We start from the raw sequence: 16,623 nt of genomic DNA, 5'->3' as shown, positions 1-16,623 counted from the left end.
GTTTTCGTGTCTCATGCCTGAGTTTTACATTTAATATATTCTTATTTCGTAAGTGTGCTTGTCTGCTCCGCAATCTACCTCTCATGCTTCACTCGTTTTGGAACATTTGGCTTCTCCCTGGGAGATCTAAATGTCTCCCACCCCTTCCACCAAGGTCAGAGATGGAGGACCATTAAAATGAGCTCCGTCCGACCGACTGACCGACCGATCAATCGATCATCCGTCCACGTACTTTTTGTGTATGCGATATTTCAAAAACCATCGAAATTGCAGATATCTATTCTTCGTGACATTATCTCACCCTGATTAGATCACGGCGGTGATTGGCTGAATTGTGTTGCCATGGCAACCATCTCGGCAACCATCTCAGTAACTTGGCTTGTGCACGTGGGATATTTCAACAACCGTTCAAGATGTAGCTTTCATATTACACAGATCTATTCCTCATACCACCCAAAATGCGGGTGACCTCGAGTATCAGCTTCTTGTTTCGGTTAAAATCCGAAGAGGCATCGTGCGGTTCGCTCACATTCAGACTGAGATTGCTCATCTCCGCTCGTGCAAGCGATTGCCTCCAAATTGTCATTAAGTTGGACATCAGCGAAGCGAATGCTTCAGCGTTTTGACCCACTTGACTCGTTGCAACTAAAAGTTGCGGTGGGGGTGGTAAACACAACAGTACTTTACCCTCGATTTACTTACCATGCACTAATACACAATGACTTACTCTTTTTGAGAGATGCTTTGGGATATTTAACTTCCACAACTTCTAATCATTGATGCACACGAGATTGCCGGCCTTAGGTACCCATTTAAAGGGGCTGTCACACCTTGACGTTTTAGCCAGCGTATGCCGACGTATGAAAAATTTGGTGAATACGCTGGCACACGTCGAATACGTTATGGATAAGTTTTGTATACGTTAAGAGCACGCTGGCATGCGTCGTAGTATGCCGTAGTACGTATGCCAGCCTATGACTCACACCTTCCGCATGCGCCGGCCATAAGTTGTAGGCACGTTTCGCGATCGTTGACACACGTCGACACACGTTACTTGTAAGTTACTCATAAGTCGAAACACGTCGAGGTAATGTTTGGTGTACCCGAAACTTATTTCTAACCTATGAGTAACGTGCTTTGAACCTATGTGTAACGTATCCAACGCATTTTGACGTATGTAGACGTATTTGACGTCTTCCGGACGACCACACAACTTACTGAACGTGTTTCTAACTTACAGCTACCGTATAATGGCGTATTGGCAGCGTTTAGGGGAATTGGTATTTATAAATGGGGTTCACAGGAGGAACCCATCAGTGTTCCAGACTCCATGGTGAGTAGATGTCCATGCCATCCGAGAGATGGAGGATCCAGCAAGGCTGAGACGACAATACCTACGAGCTGTCCTCCAACATCAACATGACCTCATCGATTTGACACTGTACCAGTTGCGTGCCAATAGAGCCAGGAGAAGAAGAGGTGTACGGGGGAGAAGGAACTGGGTGAGACCATGGATCGGGAGGCGACGGCATTTTGGCATGTATGACCAGCTCATGGTAGAACTCATGGTGTGGTGGAACCAGCATCCTCTCCGTCAGAGGGTGAGCGTGATGGGGAGGGTGTGGGTGATGATGGATCCTCCTTGCGTCCGCGTCCATGGCCACGGCCAGGAGACTTCTTTGCAGCATTCTTCGAGGTTTTCTTCGGCATGACGGTGATGTTGACACATCGATGTCGAGTGCGGTTATGATTTGAATCGTCGAGCGGAAGCCTTTTAATAGGCTACGCCACGTGATCGTCGGCGATACGCTGCCGCGCTATGCATAAGTTAGACTATCGTTGGGCATAAGTTGTGAACGCCGACAACACGCTAAGCATTCATTGGTATAAGTTATCTATAAGTTATCGAAACGTTCTGTGTACGTTACTAATACGTTATGCATACGTCCAACACGTTATTATACGCCCAAAACTGAAAAAATATCAATCGTTCAGCGTACGCCAGCATTTTACATCCATTTTTATACGTTGCCATACACTGGCTAAATCGTCAAGGTGTGACAGGGGCTTAAGGCTTAACATGCTTTGAGATGCAGCAGCGCCTGCTGGCACTACATGAGCACAGTAGTTTGTAGTTCACTCAATCCAGTCAAGGATAGAATGCATATTGGACCACTGAATGGGAAGCATATTACCGATTGAGCTGTCATTCCATCTTTCCATATATTGATATGTTTCACTTTCCTCCAAACTAGATTGAGAAATGCAGGCAAAAACTTTGTAATGTAAGCACGAACAATTGAAGCATGACGAAAAATTATTATTGAGAATATTTTAAAACATTACTTCGTCTTGTTGAACCCACTTATTCTGTTGGTTATAATTATAAAAAGTCTCCTCTGAGAATCATTGTTCTGCATTTATATCTCTGTTATGGCGTACCATTTTGTAATTTCAGGAGAAAGCTGAGGTGGAGTGGGAGCTCGTAGGACAACCGTTAGGCGAAGTCCACCTGGGAGGCATCCTGGGACATGGGAATGTAGTTAAGAAAGGCTTCCACGGCTGTATGCAGGTACAATAGAGTTACACGACATCTTGGGGGTTTAAAAAAAAGTAAACCTGAACATGGACTGTCCAGGAAAAAGATTGCTTTATGGCTTCCAAAAAGCTCACTGTGGTTGTGGAGTCCTTGGCAGATTGCACCCAGTTGCTTCTCAATGAAGGTGATGTGCATGAGCCCAGCCCAAATGGTCTGTCAAATGATCATCCATCGTCCACACGTTCCCTCTGAAATTTACGCCAGTTGTACTCAACATGTGTGTGGTTCTAGGGTGCACGGATGGGCACGGGGAAGAACTCACCGGGTCTGCTACCTTTGAAGAAGGAGTTACTGAAGATGGTGCAGAATGGCTGCGTCCTTCCCGATCCCTGTGAAAGTAACCCTTGCCCAAGCAACAGCTACTGCAGTGATGACTGGGGTCGTCATTCATGCATCTGCGAGGCTGGTAATTGTCCACAAGGTGCTGGGACAAATGACAGAATAGACACAAGTGATTCTATGAGAAGGATTTAAAGTGATTTAATGAATGTGTTACTTGCTGTGGTTTAGGCTGGATTAGCTCAAAGAAGTGGGAATGTGATTGAATTAAAACGGTTTCTACACAGTGTAAGACTTATTATACCTCCGCCACCGAAGGTGAAGGAGGTTATGTATTCACCCCTTTCTGTCTGTCTGTCTGTCTGTCTGTTTGTTTGTTTGTTTGTTTGTTTGTCTGTGTACAGGATATCTCAAAAAGTTGTGCACGGATCCAGATGAAATTTCGTGGACATGTTGGTTGTGTGACAAGAACGAACTGATCAGATTTTGGTGAAGATCCGTCTCCGGATCCGACTACTATAATTTTAAAAGTGATTCTTCCCCATTGAGAGATAGGGCCAAAAACGATAGTCCACCTGGGACTATCGCATGATATCTCAAAATGATGATATCTCAAATATCATGATATCTCAAAATAGCATGATATCTCAAAAAGTTGTGGACGGATTCGGCAGAAACTTGGTGGACATGTTGGGTGTGTGACAAGGAAGAAGTGATTCATTTTTGATGAAGATCCGAATCCGGATCCGACTACCAGAAATTTTAAAGTGATTCTTCACCATTGAGAGATCGGGCTCAAAAACGATATTTCAAAAATATATTGGGCCCGATATGTTTTCGTAGATCAGGCATTTTGGGGCGGAGGTATGCGCTCGACCGAGTGCCCTTGCTAGTTATACCTGTGATGCCGTGTCCTTTGTGGGTTATGGCAGGAATTTGGAATTTCATCAGGGTACTGGCAATAGCTCACTTATTCTTTGCCGAAACACACCGTGGGGTCGTTTATGCCCACCAACTAATCCTAACAGATGGATATCCAGTTTCACAGTCATCTGAAGGACGGCACACTTTGTTACGTACCGCCCTGACTGTGGACAAACAATCTGGCATTAACTAGTCAGCTCTGGTATCAAACCCAGACTAGATATCTCAGAGGTTAGTATACTACCTCTGCATTATCCTTTACTGAGATACAATGGAGTGACAACCTGCCCAGAGTTTGTTTATAGCCGAAGAAACGCTTACAACTCGTCATGGGTGCTCTGTTATTCCTTCAAAGAGTTTGGGACTAACAACATGACAGTAAATATAGCAAAAACATCTTTCCATCGTCAAGAGGAGGGTCAAATGACACATGATCATGATGCAATAGTATGTGCTGATTGGCAGACAAAATTATGGATCAATGGAAGTTTTAGGGATTCGCTGGGGAGGAAGATGAGTCGTTGGTGTTATGTTGACTCTCGGCCTAACTTCATCTGGTGTTATGTGGACAAGGTTACTACGGACATGGATGCCAGGATGCCTGCCAGCTGAACCCTTGCGAGAACCATTCGACCTGCCGCAGAAAACCGAGCTCTTCTCACGGCTACATCTGTGAGTGCAGTGAGAGTCACTACGGACAATACTGTGAGAATCGGTGAGTGTCGTTCAGGATGTGCAATTGCAACCTCTGACTTTTTTTTAAATATAAGTGTTCGATTTCATAAATAATGCTCTATTTGCCTATCCCTGCTGACCCTCTGGTACACAGAGCCGATCAGCCGTGTCCCAGTGGCTGGTGGGGTAAGCCCATGTGTGGTCCTTGTCATTGCAACACAAGCCAAGGGTTCGACCCCAACTGCAACAAGATGACTGGGCAATGCAAGTGCAAGGTATCATCATCATGGCCTCTTCAACATGGCGTTCACTGTGATTAAAACTGCTAATCAGAATAACGTGTAAACACTTTGGTTACCATGATAATTAATCAATGCCTTATAATCACCTCTTCATCTTTTTCATCATATATTGTCAACTAAATTATCATCTTTCATTCATTATTATTGTTTAGTTTGACGATCGACACAACAGTCAGTGATCAATGAAATGGCATCCGCCATCGTAATTATAACATTAATCTTCATCACTATCGGTTTTTGTCATTATCATTACATTTTTTTAAAACTATTTCGCAGTCAAGACTTATGGAAGAGCAAAGCTATGGAGGATGTAAAGATTACAAATACTCGTACGTGCCCGTAAAAATGAATAAATAAATAAATACATAAAAATTTAATAAATTAATATTCAAACCGCGAGCAAGAAACAACAACCACACAGGCCGTTTCTTCGCTCTCACGTGCCCGCACGTGCGTAGCCTGAAAGTTCGCATATCGCAGTTACGAATATTCACAATTTAATTTTAATGGCCAATTATTCAATTAGCGCCAACCTATTTTGTCTTTTCGCAATGTCATCTAAAGGAAAAACAAAAAGAGAAGAGAAGAGAGAGAAAAAAATTACTTCCTGGTTCGGAGCATACTAGCTCACTCTGATGTTACCGAAATTTATGCACCGTCTAATATGAAAACGATCATAACTTGGGGCATTGTGTTTATCTATAAATGCTCATAAGAAATCGAGAAATTATTCGAATACACGAAGTCATCATTATCCGGAAGCCCGTACGTTGTAACCCGTAATGGGGAGCGTGGCTGAGGTTCCCTTCCCCCATCGGCCACGCCCACGCAACAACGTGTCATGTCATTGGTTGGTAAATAAATGGCCATAACTTGGGAAGCACTTGTCCGATTAATATCAAACCTTGAAAAGGCACATCCTCAGGTCCCCAGCAATATACCTGGCAAGTTTCAATTAGATCGGACCAGCGGTTGTCGAGAAACAGCGGTCACAGACACACACACACACACACACACACACACACACACACACACAGATTGCTGGAATTATGGATAGATTATGGTGGGACAGTGTGAAACACATGGGCATCAGAGACATAATCAGACAGGCTCTGCAAGGAAGAGGTGCATAAAGGGAGGAGGGTTTGTGAGAGTGAAAGACACCTGGGTAGAAATAGCGGTGAGCTGCAAGCAATTCACCGTCACCATAAATATTTCCATTACAATCTCTGGCATCATTGTTGTTATTATACGGCGTCTTCTTCATTTATATGATGATAAATCCATGATCACTGAATTTGTTGTTTTCAATTCGTGACTATTATATCATTACAACATCTAGCATCCATTGTATGTCATTGGTTATTGTCATAATCATTACCATTATCGGCGATTGGGATCGGGTGTGTCCTTGCACACCTTGCAAAGTGTCATGTTTTGTGTTGTCATCTGAATCGATGGGTCATTGTTCTGGGAACCAAAGTTCAACTTCCATATGTACGACTTGTATGTACCTTTGTCCATTGTCTATTTTGGCCAGGGTTAGGGTTGGACCATTGTCGAAACTTGACAATGCTTCCATGTTACATCTGCTCCAGGATCAGTGATTATAGTAATTCATGGAGAGGTACACTGATGTCTACTTGTCATTTTCCGGCTAACTTTCAAAATCCAGGCTTGCTGCCTACTTCCACACTTTTGTTCCACTTTTCTCCCATTTGTGGACGTGCCTTCCTGAGGCTGTTCAATCATACTCTTCCCCCAAAGTTTTCAAACAGGTGGTGCACCACTATCTCATGTCACTCCACCCCACCCCTCATCCCTTCCTCTGATAATTTTTTTTATTATTAAACCTACCTAACTCTTACTTGCAGGTTACTATGTTTACTCGTTTCCTGTTTGTTCATTCCCTTGCTCGTTTTGTCCAACTGTAGCCCCACTTCCCCACTGTCAGCACAATTGCCTTTTCACCCTGTGTCACCTCAATCTTGTATGAGCCTTGATTTTATTGATGGAAAAAAGGACTTGGGGACAACCAACTTTACATAATCTATTTATGTGAAATGATAATGATGTCATTATTTATAACTCGTACGTGCCCGTACGTGCATGGCCGTACGTGCAAAAAAATATATATATATATATATTAAAAAAAACTTTCAAACCACATACCAGAAACAACCACACAGGCCGTTCCTTCGCTCTCGCGTGCCCGTACTTGCGTGGCTGTACATGCAAACCAAAAAAAAAACTTTCAAACAACCACACAGGCCATTCCTTCGCTCTCGTAAACGACGACTGGATTGGGGCATTGTGTTTATCTATAAATGCGCATAAGAAATCGAGAAATTATTAGAATACAGTAAGTCATCACTATCCAGAAGTGGTGCGTGCCCGTACGGAATGTTCACATGCATTCCACGAATTATCGTTTGCATTGAAGTAACAACTCACGCCAGTTGGCTAGGTGTGGGTACCTCTCTCACCTGCCATGGGACATCAGCAAAAGCTTTCTGCGACTCATTGGGACTGACTCAATCGGTCAACTTCCCGACCCGGATCTCAACCAATGGTACTCCATCTCTTCTGGATCTGATTTTGACAAATTTCCCTGACAATATCTGCTGCTCTTCCTTCGCTCCAATCGGTTCTTCTGACCACGTCCTTGTTAAAGTGGACATCTCTCTGGCTGTCATCAGAGAACCACCTCACCGCCGTCGAGTCTGGCATTTCACTCAAGCCGACTGGCAGGGTCTCCGAGCAGCCATCAAACTTACAGACTGGTCTCCTATCACTACTTTCTCAAACATCAACTCATCCTGGGAATTCTTTCAAAGAAACTTGCTCTCCCTCATGCACAGATTTATCCCCTCTCGTGTTCAGTTGTCTTACCCTTCCTCCCGCCCTTGGTTTACTGAAGCTTGTGGCGAGGCAGTTGTCCTGAAACAACTTGCCTTTGCCTCATGGAAAGCAAACCCAACTGAGGGCAATCTCAGTTCTTTCCACAAAGCTCGGAACAAGTGTGTAGCTACCCTCAGGAGAGCCAGAAAACAACATCTTTCTCATCTCAAGTCTGAACTCTCAAACCTCTCTCCCTCCTCAAAATCCTGGTGGCGTTTAATCGAATCTGTTACTGGTGTATGTTCCCCCTCCATCCCCTCCCTTACCTCAAATGGCCGCACTGCTGATTCCACACGTGATAAAGCTGAATGTCTAAACTCGGTGTTTGCAGCTAAATCTTGTGTCCCAAACCCATCACTATCTCTACCCACTTTACCCAGTCGCACCCAACTGTCCCTGGACTCTGTATCCTTTTCTCCTGACAAGGTGGAGAGCTTGCTTTCAAACCTCGAGTCAGATTCTGCAACCGGGCCAGACGGCATCAGCCCACGTGTCCTCAAAGCCTGCTCTTCTGCTCTTGCTCACCCTCTCTCTGTTCTATTCACCCTCTCATTTTCCCAAGGTCATCTGCCATCTGCTTGGAAATCTGCTAACATCACTGCCCTGCATAAAAAAGGTGCAAAAACAGATCCCTGTAACTACAGACCAATCAGCCTTCTCCCAATCATCAGCAAGGTTATGGAATCCATCATCGCTTCAGACATGAAATCCTTCCTCTTCTCCAATGGCTTGATTTCCAATCATCAATTTGGTTTCAGACCAGGTCACTCTACCCTGGATATGCTGCTACTGCTCTCCCATCAATGGATGGAGGTCCTCAATGCCAGAGAGGAAATCCGAGCCGTATCCCTGGACATATCACGTGCTTTTGACACAGTCTGGCACCCTGCCCTACTCACCAAACTCTCTTCCCATGGTATTCAAGGCCATCTCCACTCATGGCTCGCAGACTTCCTCTCCTGTCGCAGTCAACGTGTGGCCCTAAATGGAGTTCTTTCATCCCCTCTTCCTGTGCAGGCTGGAGTTCCTCAAGGTAGCGTTCTGGGCCCTGTTCTTTTTCTGGTTTTCATCAATGATCTCTCGGACTCTCTGGAAAATCCTCTATTTCTCTTTGCCGATGACTCCACCCTCTGCCGTACCATCTGTCATCCCTCAGACCGGCAAGCAGCAGCTTCTTCACTCACTGCAGATCTGGATAAAATCACAAACTGGTCCAACACGTGGAACATGTCTTTCAATCCAGACAAATCTCACACTCTCACTATGTCTCTTCGAAAGGACCGTTTACAAAACCCCCCCATCCACTTTCTCAACAATCCTCTGGAAGAAGTCTTTTCTTTCAAGCTTCTGGGTCTCACTATCTGCCATGACCTTTCCTGGGAAAGTCACATTTCCAACCTTGCCTCAAAAGCCAGTCGCCGACTGGGAATCCTCCGTCGTGCAAAGTCCTTCCTCGGCCCTCTTGAGCTCCTGACCACTTACAAAGCTTTTGTCCGTAGCCTGATGGAGTACTGCTCTCCCCTCTGGGCTGGTGCTCCTGCCTCCCACCTTTCTCGACTTCACGCTGTCGAAACCAGGGCTTTTAAGATCATTGGCATCTCCCGCAATGAAGCTGAGTCTTTGGGCCTCTCACTCAATCACCGCAGGTTGGTCGGTGGTCTTTCTGTCTTCTACCGTCTCCTCTCCAGCCTTGCCCCCCCCTGCTCTCTCTGCGATTTGTCCCAACCACATTTCCACAGGGCGCTCAAGGTCCGCCAACAACCCCCTTCTGGTAAAACTACCAAAATCACGAATCACTGCTCATCTTCACTCTTTCATTCCTCTTTTTTCCCACCTTTGGAATAAACTTCCTCACTCTATTCTTTCCCATTCTTCCCTCCAGGCTTTCAAAACAGCTGTTCACCACCACCTCTTATCTTCCCCCATCCAAATCCTCGATCTTTTCTACCCCCGATAATCCACCCAAGCCCACTTCCTTCAATTCTCCTGCTTTCCTTCCTGAAAGTCCCTTTAATGTCCATCTTCCCCTCGCCATGTTCCCCGTCCCATCCCCATCCCTCTCCCTTCCACAGTTCACCTGTGTCTGTTCCCCAATGTTTTGTCCCTTCCACTCCCGCCCCTCTTGTCTCATGCCTCCTTGCTGTGAGTTGTGTGTTAGCTCTCATACGAGCCTCGACCAAGGTATACAAAAAAAAAAAAAAAAAAACTGCTGTGATACACACAGAGTTAATTAAAATCCAAATTAAAATCAAGTTTACCTCCCTGTCTTTGCTTGCCATGACATTCGCTGCCATTGACCATTGCCACTCCTACGCCACGGTAACTAAATGGCGCCCTTTCCCCATCGGCCACTCCTACGCAGCAACGTGTCCTGTCATTGGTTTGGTAAATAAATGGCCATAACTTGGGAAGCACTTGTCTGATTAATATCAAACCTTGAAAAGGCACATCCTCAGGTCCCCAGCAATATAGCTGGCAAGGTTTGAATTAGATCAAACCAGTGGTTGTCGAGAAACAGCGGTCACAGACACACACACACACACACACACACACACACACACACACACACACACACACACACACACACACACACACACACACACACACTGCTGGAATTATAGATAGATATCACAGTCTTCTTCATTTGGATGCAGCACAAGGCATTAGGCGTAGTATCATTGCCTGAGGGTGCAGCTGTGCCCTCTGCTTGCTCGGGCAGGAAATTATTTAATTTTTAACTGATTCTTCACCATTGATAGATGGGCTCAAAACGAGATTGCGTGATATCTCCAAAAGTTGAGGACAGATTCAGATGAAACTTGGTGGACAGGTTGGGTGTGTGACAAGGACTAATTGTTCCAACTTTGGTGAAGATCTGAATCCGGATCCGGATTCGAGAATTTTTCAGGTGATTCTTCACCATTGAGAGATGGGGCCAAAACTATGCATAGCATGTTATCTCTTTTGTAGCATGTTATGTATAGCATGTTCTCAAGTTGTGGATGGCTTGTGACAAAACCAAGTGGAAGAGTTGGTTTGGTGACAAGAACAAGCCGGTTTGATTTTGATTGAGATCCGGAATCAGATCCGACCTATCAGTGGCATACAATATGGAAACTATTCAGCCTGGCGGAGGTATGTTCTCTACGGAATGCCGTTCCGTTTCACCAAGTTGTCGCTCTTGGAGTGTTTTTTTTTTTTTTTAGCTCACCTGGACGTTAGTCAGGTGAACTTATACGATCGAGCAGTGTCCGTAGGTGAGTGAGTCAGTGAGTCAGTCAGTCCGCAAACACTTCAGTCATTATTGCTTGAACCAAACACATGATTTTGATGAAACTTGGCCACAAGCTTCATACGTGATGCCTAACGAAGATATATTGACCGCATCAAAATCTGCACTCATTAAGGGGTCCATGGGAGTGTTTTTTTTTTACCCCCCCCCCCCCAAAATGTATTTGCTCTATTCTCCAAAACTACACGTACGATTTTGACGAAACTTGACCACAACCTTCATCACCCGTAATGTACCAAAGTTTATTGACTACATCAAAATTTGCACTCCTTAAGGAGTCTATGTGGGAGGTGGGGTTGAACCCCCCAAAATAGGTATTTTCTCTCTTCTCCGAAACTGTACACATGATTTTGATGAAACTTGACCACAACTTTCATCACCAGTGATGTATTAACGTTTATCAACCGCATCAAAATCTGCACTTGTTAAGGGGGTCTGCGGGAGGTTTTTTTTGACAACCCCCACCACAAAAAAAGAAGTTATTTGCTCTCTTCTAAGAAACAACACACACAACTTTGACGAAAGTTGACCACAAGCTTCATCACCTGTGACGCATGAAAGTTTGTTCACGACATAAAAAAATAATCAAGGTCTCAGTCAGTCTGTGGGGGTTTAAGCCCCCCAAAATAGGTATTTGCTTTCTTCTGCGAAACTACACACACAATTTGAATGAAACTTGACCACAACCTTCATCACTGGTGATGCACCAAAGTTTTTTCACGGCATAAAAATCAGGGTCTAAGGGGTCTGCATGGAATTTGAGTGACTGTTGTTCCTGATCCAGGTGAGCTTCAGGATGGGCGGTCCTATGTTTTTTTTATTCAGGTCGGGACATCTGAGTTTTGATTCTTGACAGACTATGTCATTATGTACAACACTTGTTCATGCTGTACTCATCATGAAGGTGGTCAACATTGTGCCAATCACAGCATTAATGGTTGTCATTCATCTCATTATGACGATCAATACAGCGTACCAATTCAGTCATCTGAATGAACTCTTCATGTCCCTTGTGGTCATAGGAGCATCATTATCACCCTAACGGCAGCGCGGAGTGCCTGCCGTGTGCGTGCTATCCTTTGGGCTCTCTGGCACGCACTTGCGACAATGAGACCGGACAGTGCCCCTGCAAGCCGGGCGTCATCGGGCGCCAGTGCAACCTGTGTGATAACCCCTTTGCTGAGGTCACGCAGAGCGGCTGTGAGAGTGAGCATGCGAGAAGCATTTCACACTTGCGACTTTGTTTTTGGCAGTTTTGGACACGAGTTCATTTGATCCCATTTGACTTGAAATGCCTACATAGGTTTAATTCATTCATCTTCCAAGCAGGCGATTGGTAAGCTTTTCTTTCATTTTGTCAAGTGATAACTTTCCTTCGTTTATTTCCGCTTACCCTTTGGTCCCTGCTTGCAGTCATGTACAATGAATGTCCACTTACGATGGCTTCTGACATCTGGTGGCCAAAGACAGAGTTTGGAAAACCGGCCGCTGTACATTGTCCGAAATCTTCCTTCGGTAAGTTCAGGCTAGGTTCAGATCCCAAATGCATTGCACTTTTTCATCAATGTTTTCCATTTTGCTTCCTTGTAAACTTCCTTTTTGAAGGTCACGCACACATCCTTTGTCTCAATGTTTTTTTTCTCCATTGCTTTTCTTAAAATTTAATTTTAATTTTCAGTCTCATATTCTTGCCAATGTTTTTGCTTCTATCCCCCACTTTAATTTACTTCCTCCATCTTCCACCTTAATTTCTTTCCCTTTATTTTTGGAAGGTAATCTCTTGCCATCATGTTTTGATTTGAATACATCTGTTTTCTCTCTTGTTCTTATCTTCTGGATTCATCACTTGCTTTAATTCCTTAGTAAATACCCAAAATACCCCAAATACAGACATTTTATCTTCTTGCCTTTATCTATTTTAATTACTTCGACTGATTGCTTCCATGTTATATCTGCTCCAGCTTCAATAACTGCCTCTTTTTCATCGATCATGTCTCCACTTCCATCTCTATCTCAATCATCTCCTTCATCATCTTAATCTCATTTACCATCTTAGTCATATCCAATATGCATCTCCATTTCATTCATCTTTATCTCCATGTCCATCATTACCTCCACTCCACCTCCATATATTCCTCCACCTCCACCTATGCCTCAGCAGTAATCCCTTTTTCTTCTGTTTCTTGCCTTTGCTGCCGGCAGGCGTGAGGCCCCAGGGTAAGCCGTGTGGCCTTGTCTGCCCACCTGTTGTGGTTTTGATTGGATTTGGGATGAACAATTTCTCACAAAGGTGAAATTGCTGACCTTTCCCACATCTCTTGCCATTTCACACAGGAATGGCTCTTCGGCACTGCGATGAGAAAAGAGGTTGGCTTTCTCCGGACCTCTTCAACTGCACCTCTGTTTCCTTCACTAGTCTTAAGGAGATTGTGAGTTTTAAGCGGGGACATTATTGTAAACCAAGATTAAGAAGTGCATTAAAAAAATCGAGAAAAACATCTTTTTTATGCCTCTGATGAAGAAGAGGCATTATGTTTTTGGGTTGTCCGTCCCTCCGTCCATCAATGCATCTACCCGTCCGTGATAGGTTTTCATTCCCTCGATAACTTAAGAATGGCTGAAGAGATCTACGTCAAACTTGGTACAAGTATGTATAACGATGGAAAGATTAACTGATTCGATTTTGGAGTTAAGAGGTCAAGGGTCAAAAGGTCAGAGGTCATGTTCGGTAAAAATTCTGTTTCCATGCTAACTTGTGAACCAGTGATTGGATTTTGACTATATTTGATACAAGTATGCATCATGATGTAAAGATGACATGATTCGATTTTGGAGTTGAGGTCAAAGATCAAAAGGTCAGAGGTCATATTAGGTAAAAAAAAATTCTGTTACCACGCGAACTTGTGAACCAGTGATTGGATTTTGACCAAACTTGATACAAGTATGTATCATGATATAAAGACGAACTGATTAGCTTTTGGCATCAAGAGGTCAGAGGTCATGTCAAATACAAATGTGAGACCTGAGAACAGTCGAAGCGATTTAAATCAACCTTGGTTACAAGTATTACAACGATGTAATAATGTGGAAGGAGGCATATCGGTTGACGTCGCGACTCCAAAGAGTGCCTTTCTCATTTCTTCTATCCTCTCGGTTGCCCTGTTTGGTGTTCTCATCTGAGCAGTGAGCTCATGATGTTGGAACCCAGGGTTCCAACCCCATAGACTGTTCTGATTTGTCTACTGTCTCCAAATGCTTAAATTGTAATTCATGTAAACATACACTAACCTCTTTTCATGTATTTGGCCTACGGGCTCTTCTACGAGCCTTGGATAACTGCTGATGTGCTTTAATATACTTGGTGTGCTTTCATAATTAACATTGTTTTGCTCAATCAGTGATTTTACTTTCATGAATTAACACCACCAAATGGTATAAACCCCCCGCTCTCTGACAATCTTTTATCCTACATTCCTCTGCCAGATATTTTCCATTTACATTCAAGTACAGGGGATATATAGGGATTCTAACATCCCAACACCCAGCGAACAAATGCAGATTCAATCTAATGTTTACTCAGCCCTTTAAATACCAGTGATAAAATTCAATAAAAAGCAAATAAACACAAATTACTGAAGGACTCAACACGGTTAACCTATCAGTTCATTACTTCATGATAGCTAAGATGGAACTTTCGAAATGACGTATTTCTGCCCCAGATTGCTTGGCACGTATGCACAGAAACACTTAGGAATAAAGTAAATCGGTGTGGCCTGGACATCTATCATGCCTCCCAGATAAGGAATGTAGAATGCAATGACTAAAAAATACTTTCGAAAAAGCCGAAAGTACTTGTATGCATACCTGTGAGAATGGGGTGTGCCTCTGCACAACAAAACAGTTGGGGGAATTTCCTGATCAACTGGTCCAAGAGCTGATATGTTACAGTCCGTATTGCAAAAACTCCCGATGATGTGGGCCCGTAAAAGGCCGAAGATGTTGCGTTCTAACCAAACCTTCGTGCTTCTTAATACCAATGGAGAGGTCATATCTGGGGCTTGTCGATGCACAGGTTAAGTTGAAAATGATTGATATTTGCCATTCATCATGTTTCAGACAATTGACGGGGGTGGGGACGAGGGGAGTGGATGTAAGGTGTATGGGCTGCAAGTGTCGTTATAAATATATAGTATCTTGTTTGTTTGGTTCTGGGTGAAAAGTACTTGATTTTTGCATCTCTTGGTGAAAGGTGAAGTGTCTATTTGTGTATGTGTGTACATTATAACCATGACCACCGCTGGCTAATTGTATTGACCAGAAATGTTACAAACCAACTCTTCTCTCTCACGGATATTTCATGTGTTCCAATATTTCTGTGTGTCCGATTTTCATTCGGGCACATTGAAATTATGGTTAAACATCCTTAAATAACCACGTTTTCATCTAAATGCTGAAAATTATGTTTAAAAGATGATTTGAATCGCGGATTTGCCACTATCAATGGCAGGTTAAAAGTGCCCTGCGAGCTGAACCGAGTTGGTGTAAACACACATACAGCACATTTGCAAAAAGGCCTCGTTTTGTATCCGTACGTCATTTTGAAAGTCCCGTATTGCATGGTAACCTGGAAAAAAAAAAAACCTTTATCCTTTTACCTGTTCCCACCCTTCCCCCTCCCACCTCACCCCCTACCTATTGCAATCATAAACCTCTCAACACTATTCGTTTCACCTTCCAGGACAAGGCCAATATAATTTTGAGGAGATGGTTCATTGCTGACATTTCCCTACATTTCAAAACTTATGATCCCTCAGCAGAAGAAATTATAATTTTTAAAATGTATGTGATTAAAGTTCCACTATAACATACATTTTCTCTGTAATTTTACCTTGCTAATGCGTACTGTGAGCTTCCACGCAATGTAAGTTGCTCCAGCAGATCCACAACTCCATGAGGAATTTTACGGCACATTCTGTAAAAAAAAATTGGACATCCGCCAATGTTATGTGCATTAATGCTTGTCGACTTCATCGTTTTTCTTCCGTTTCCAACTCAGCTAGACAAACTGGAGAAAAATGAAACCCAGATGACCTCGAGGCTTGCTCGCACAGTGGCAGCCATGTTGCAGAATGCCACGCACCACACCACACGTCTCTTTGGCAACGACGTGAAAGTGGCGTACCGCCTCAGCCTGCACATCCTGACGTACGAGGCAGCACGAGATGGCTTTGGCCTCGCTGCCACTCAGGACGTCCGTTTCACCGAGGTAACTGAGCACCTGTAAGAGTGGTGTGCGGTTGGATTAATGGGAAAAGAGACCACCACCACTACTACTACTACTGTAGACTTAAGGCCTGTAGGCCTCTGCTGGTTATACGTTACCCAGGTTTGTTGCGTTAGATTTCCTCAGGCTTTGTTTGGGTCTCGTGTTACTCACGATGAGGGACTCCATAAGATATATCGTATGTATGTCGAATAAAAATTATTAGCAAGGTTTCATCAAACCCATCAACATGCACGGTATGCGCCTCCCTAAAGGAATCACATTACGTAATTTTTGAACAGCTCCATATTGGGAGTTAAATATAATCCATGACCGTGTGATGAATCAGCTTGTTCTTATATAACCGTGGCAGAGGCTGACATGGATG

General features: G+C 43.8%; 1 protein-coding gene across 10 annotated transcripts in view; it reads left to right on the top strand.

Annotated features, from left to right (window-relative positions):
* Positions 1 to 16,623, top strand: part of CELSR2 (cadherin EGF LAG seven-pass G-type receptor 2) — a 357,573-nt gene that overhangs the window by 269,012 nt on the left and 71,938 nt on the right. For all 10 annotated transcript variants that reach the window (XM_085870520.1, XM_085870525.1, XM_085870524.1 and 7 more), the window contains exons 11-18: positions 2,459 to 2,572; positions 2,831 to 3,005; positions 4,376 to 4,517; positions 4,632 to 4,752; positions 11,995 to 12,178; positions 12,386 to 12,487; positions 13,307 to 13,401; positions 16,029 to 16,238. In XM_085870520.1, coding sequence (XP_085726646.1) covers positions 2,459 to 2,572; positions 2,831 to 3,005; positions 4,376 to 4,517; positions 4,632 to 4,752; positions 11,995 to 12,178; positions 12,386 to 12,487; positions 13,307 to 13,401; positions 16,029 to 16,238 — 1,143 coding nt within the window. The remainder of the gene's footprint in view (positions 1 to 2,458; positions 2,573 to 2,830; positions 3,006 to 4,375; positions 4,518 to 4,631; positions 4,753 to 11,994; positions 12,179 to 12,385; positions 12,488 to 13,306; positions 13,402 to 16,028; positions 16,239 to 16,623) is intronic.

Source organism: Eptatretus burgeri, chromosome 2 (assembly GCF_056783735.1).
Source record: "Eptatretus burgeri isolate ZD-2024b chromosome 2, Ebu_testis_v1, whole genome shotgun sequence".
NCBI classification, from domain to species: domain Eukaryota; kingdom Metazoa; phylum Chordata; class Myxini; order Myxiniformes; family Myxinidae; genus Eptatretus; species Eptatretus burgeri.
Note: the sequence above shows the minus strand (reverse complement) of the source record. Positions and strands in the feature narration are given on the sequence as shown.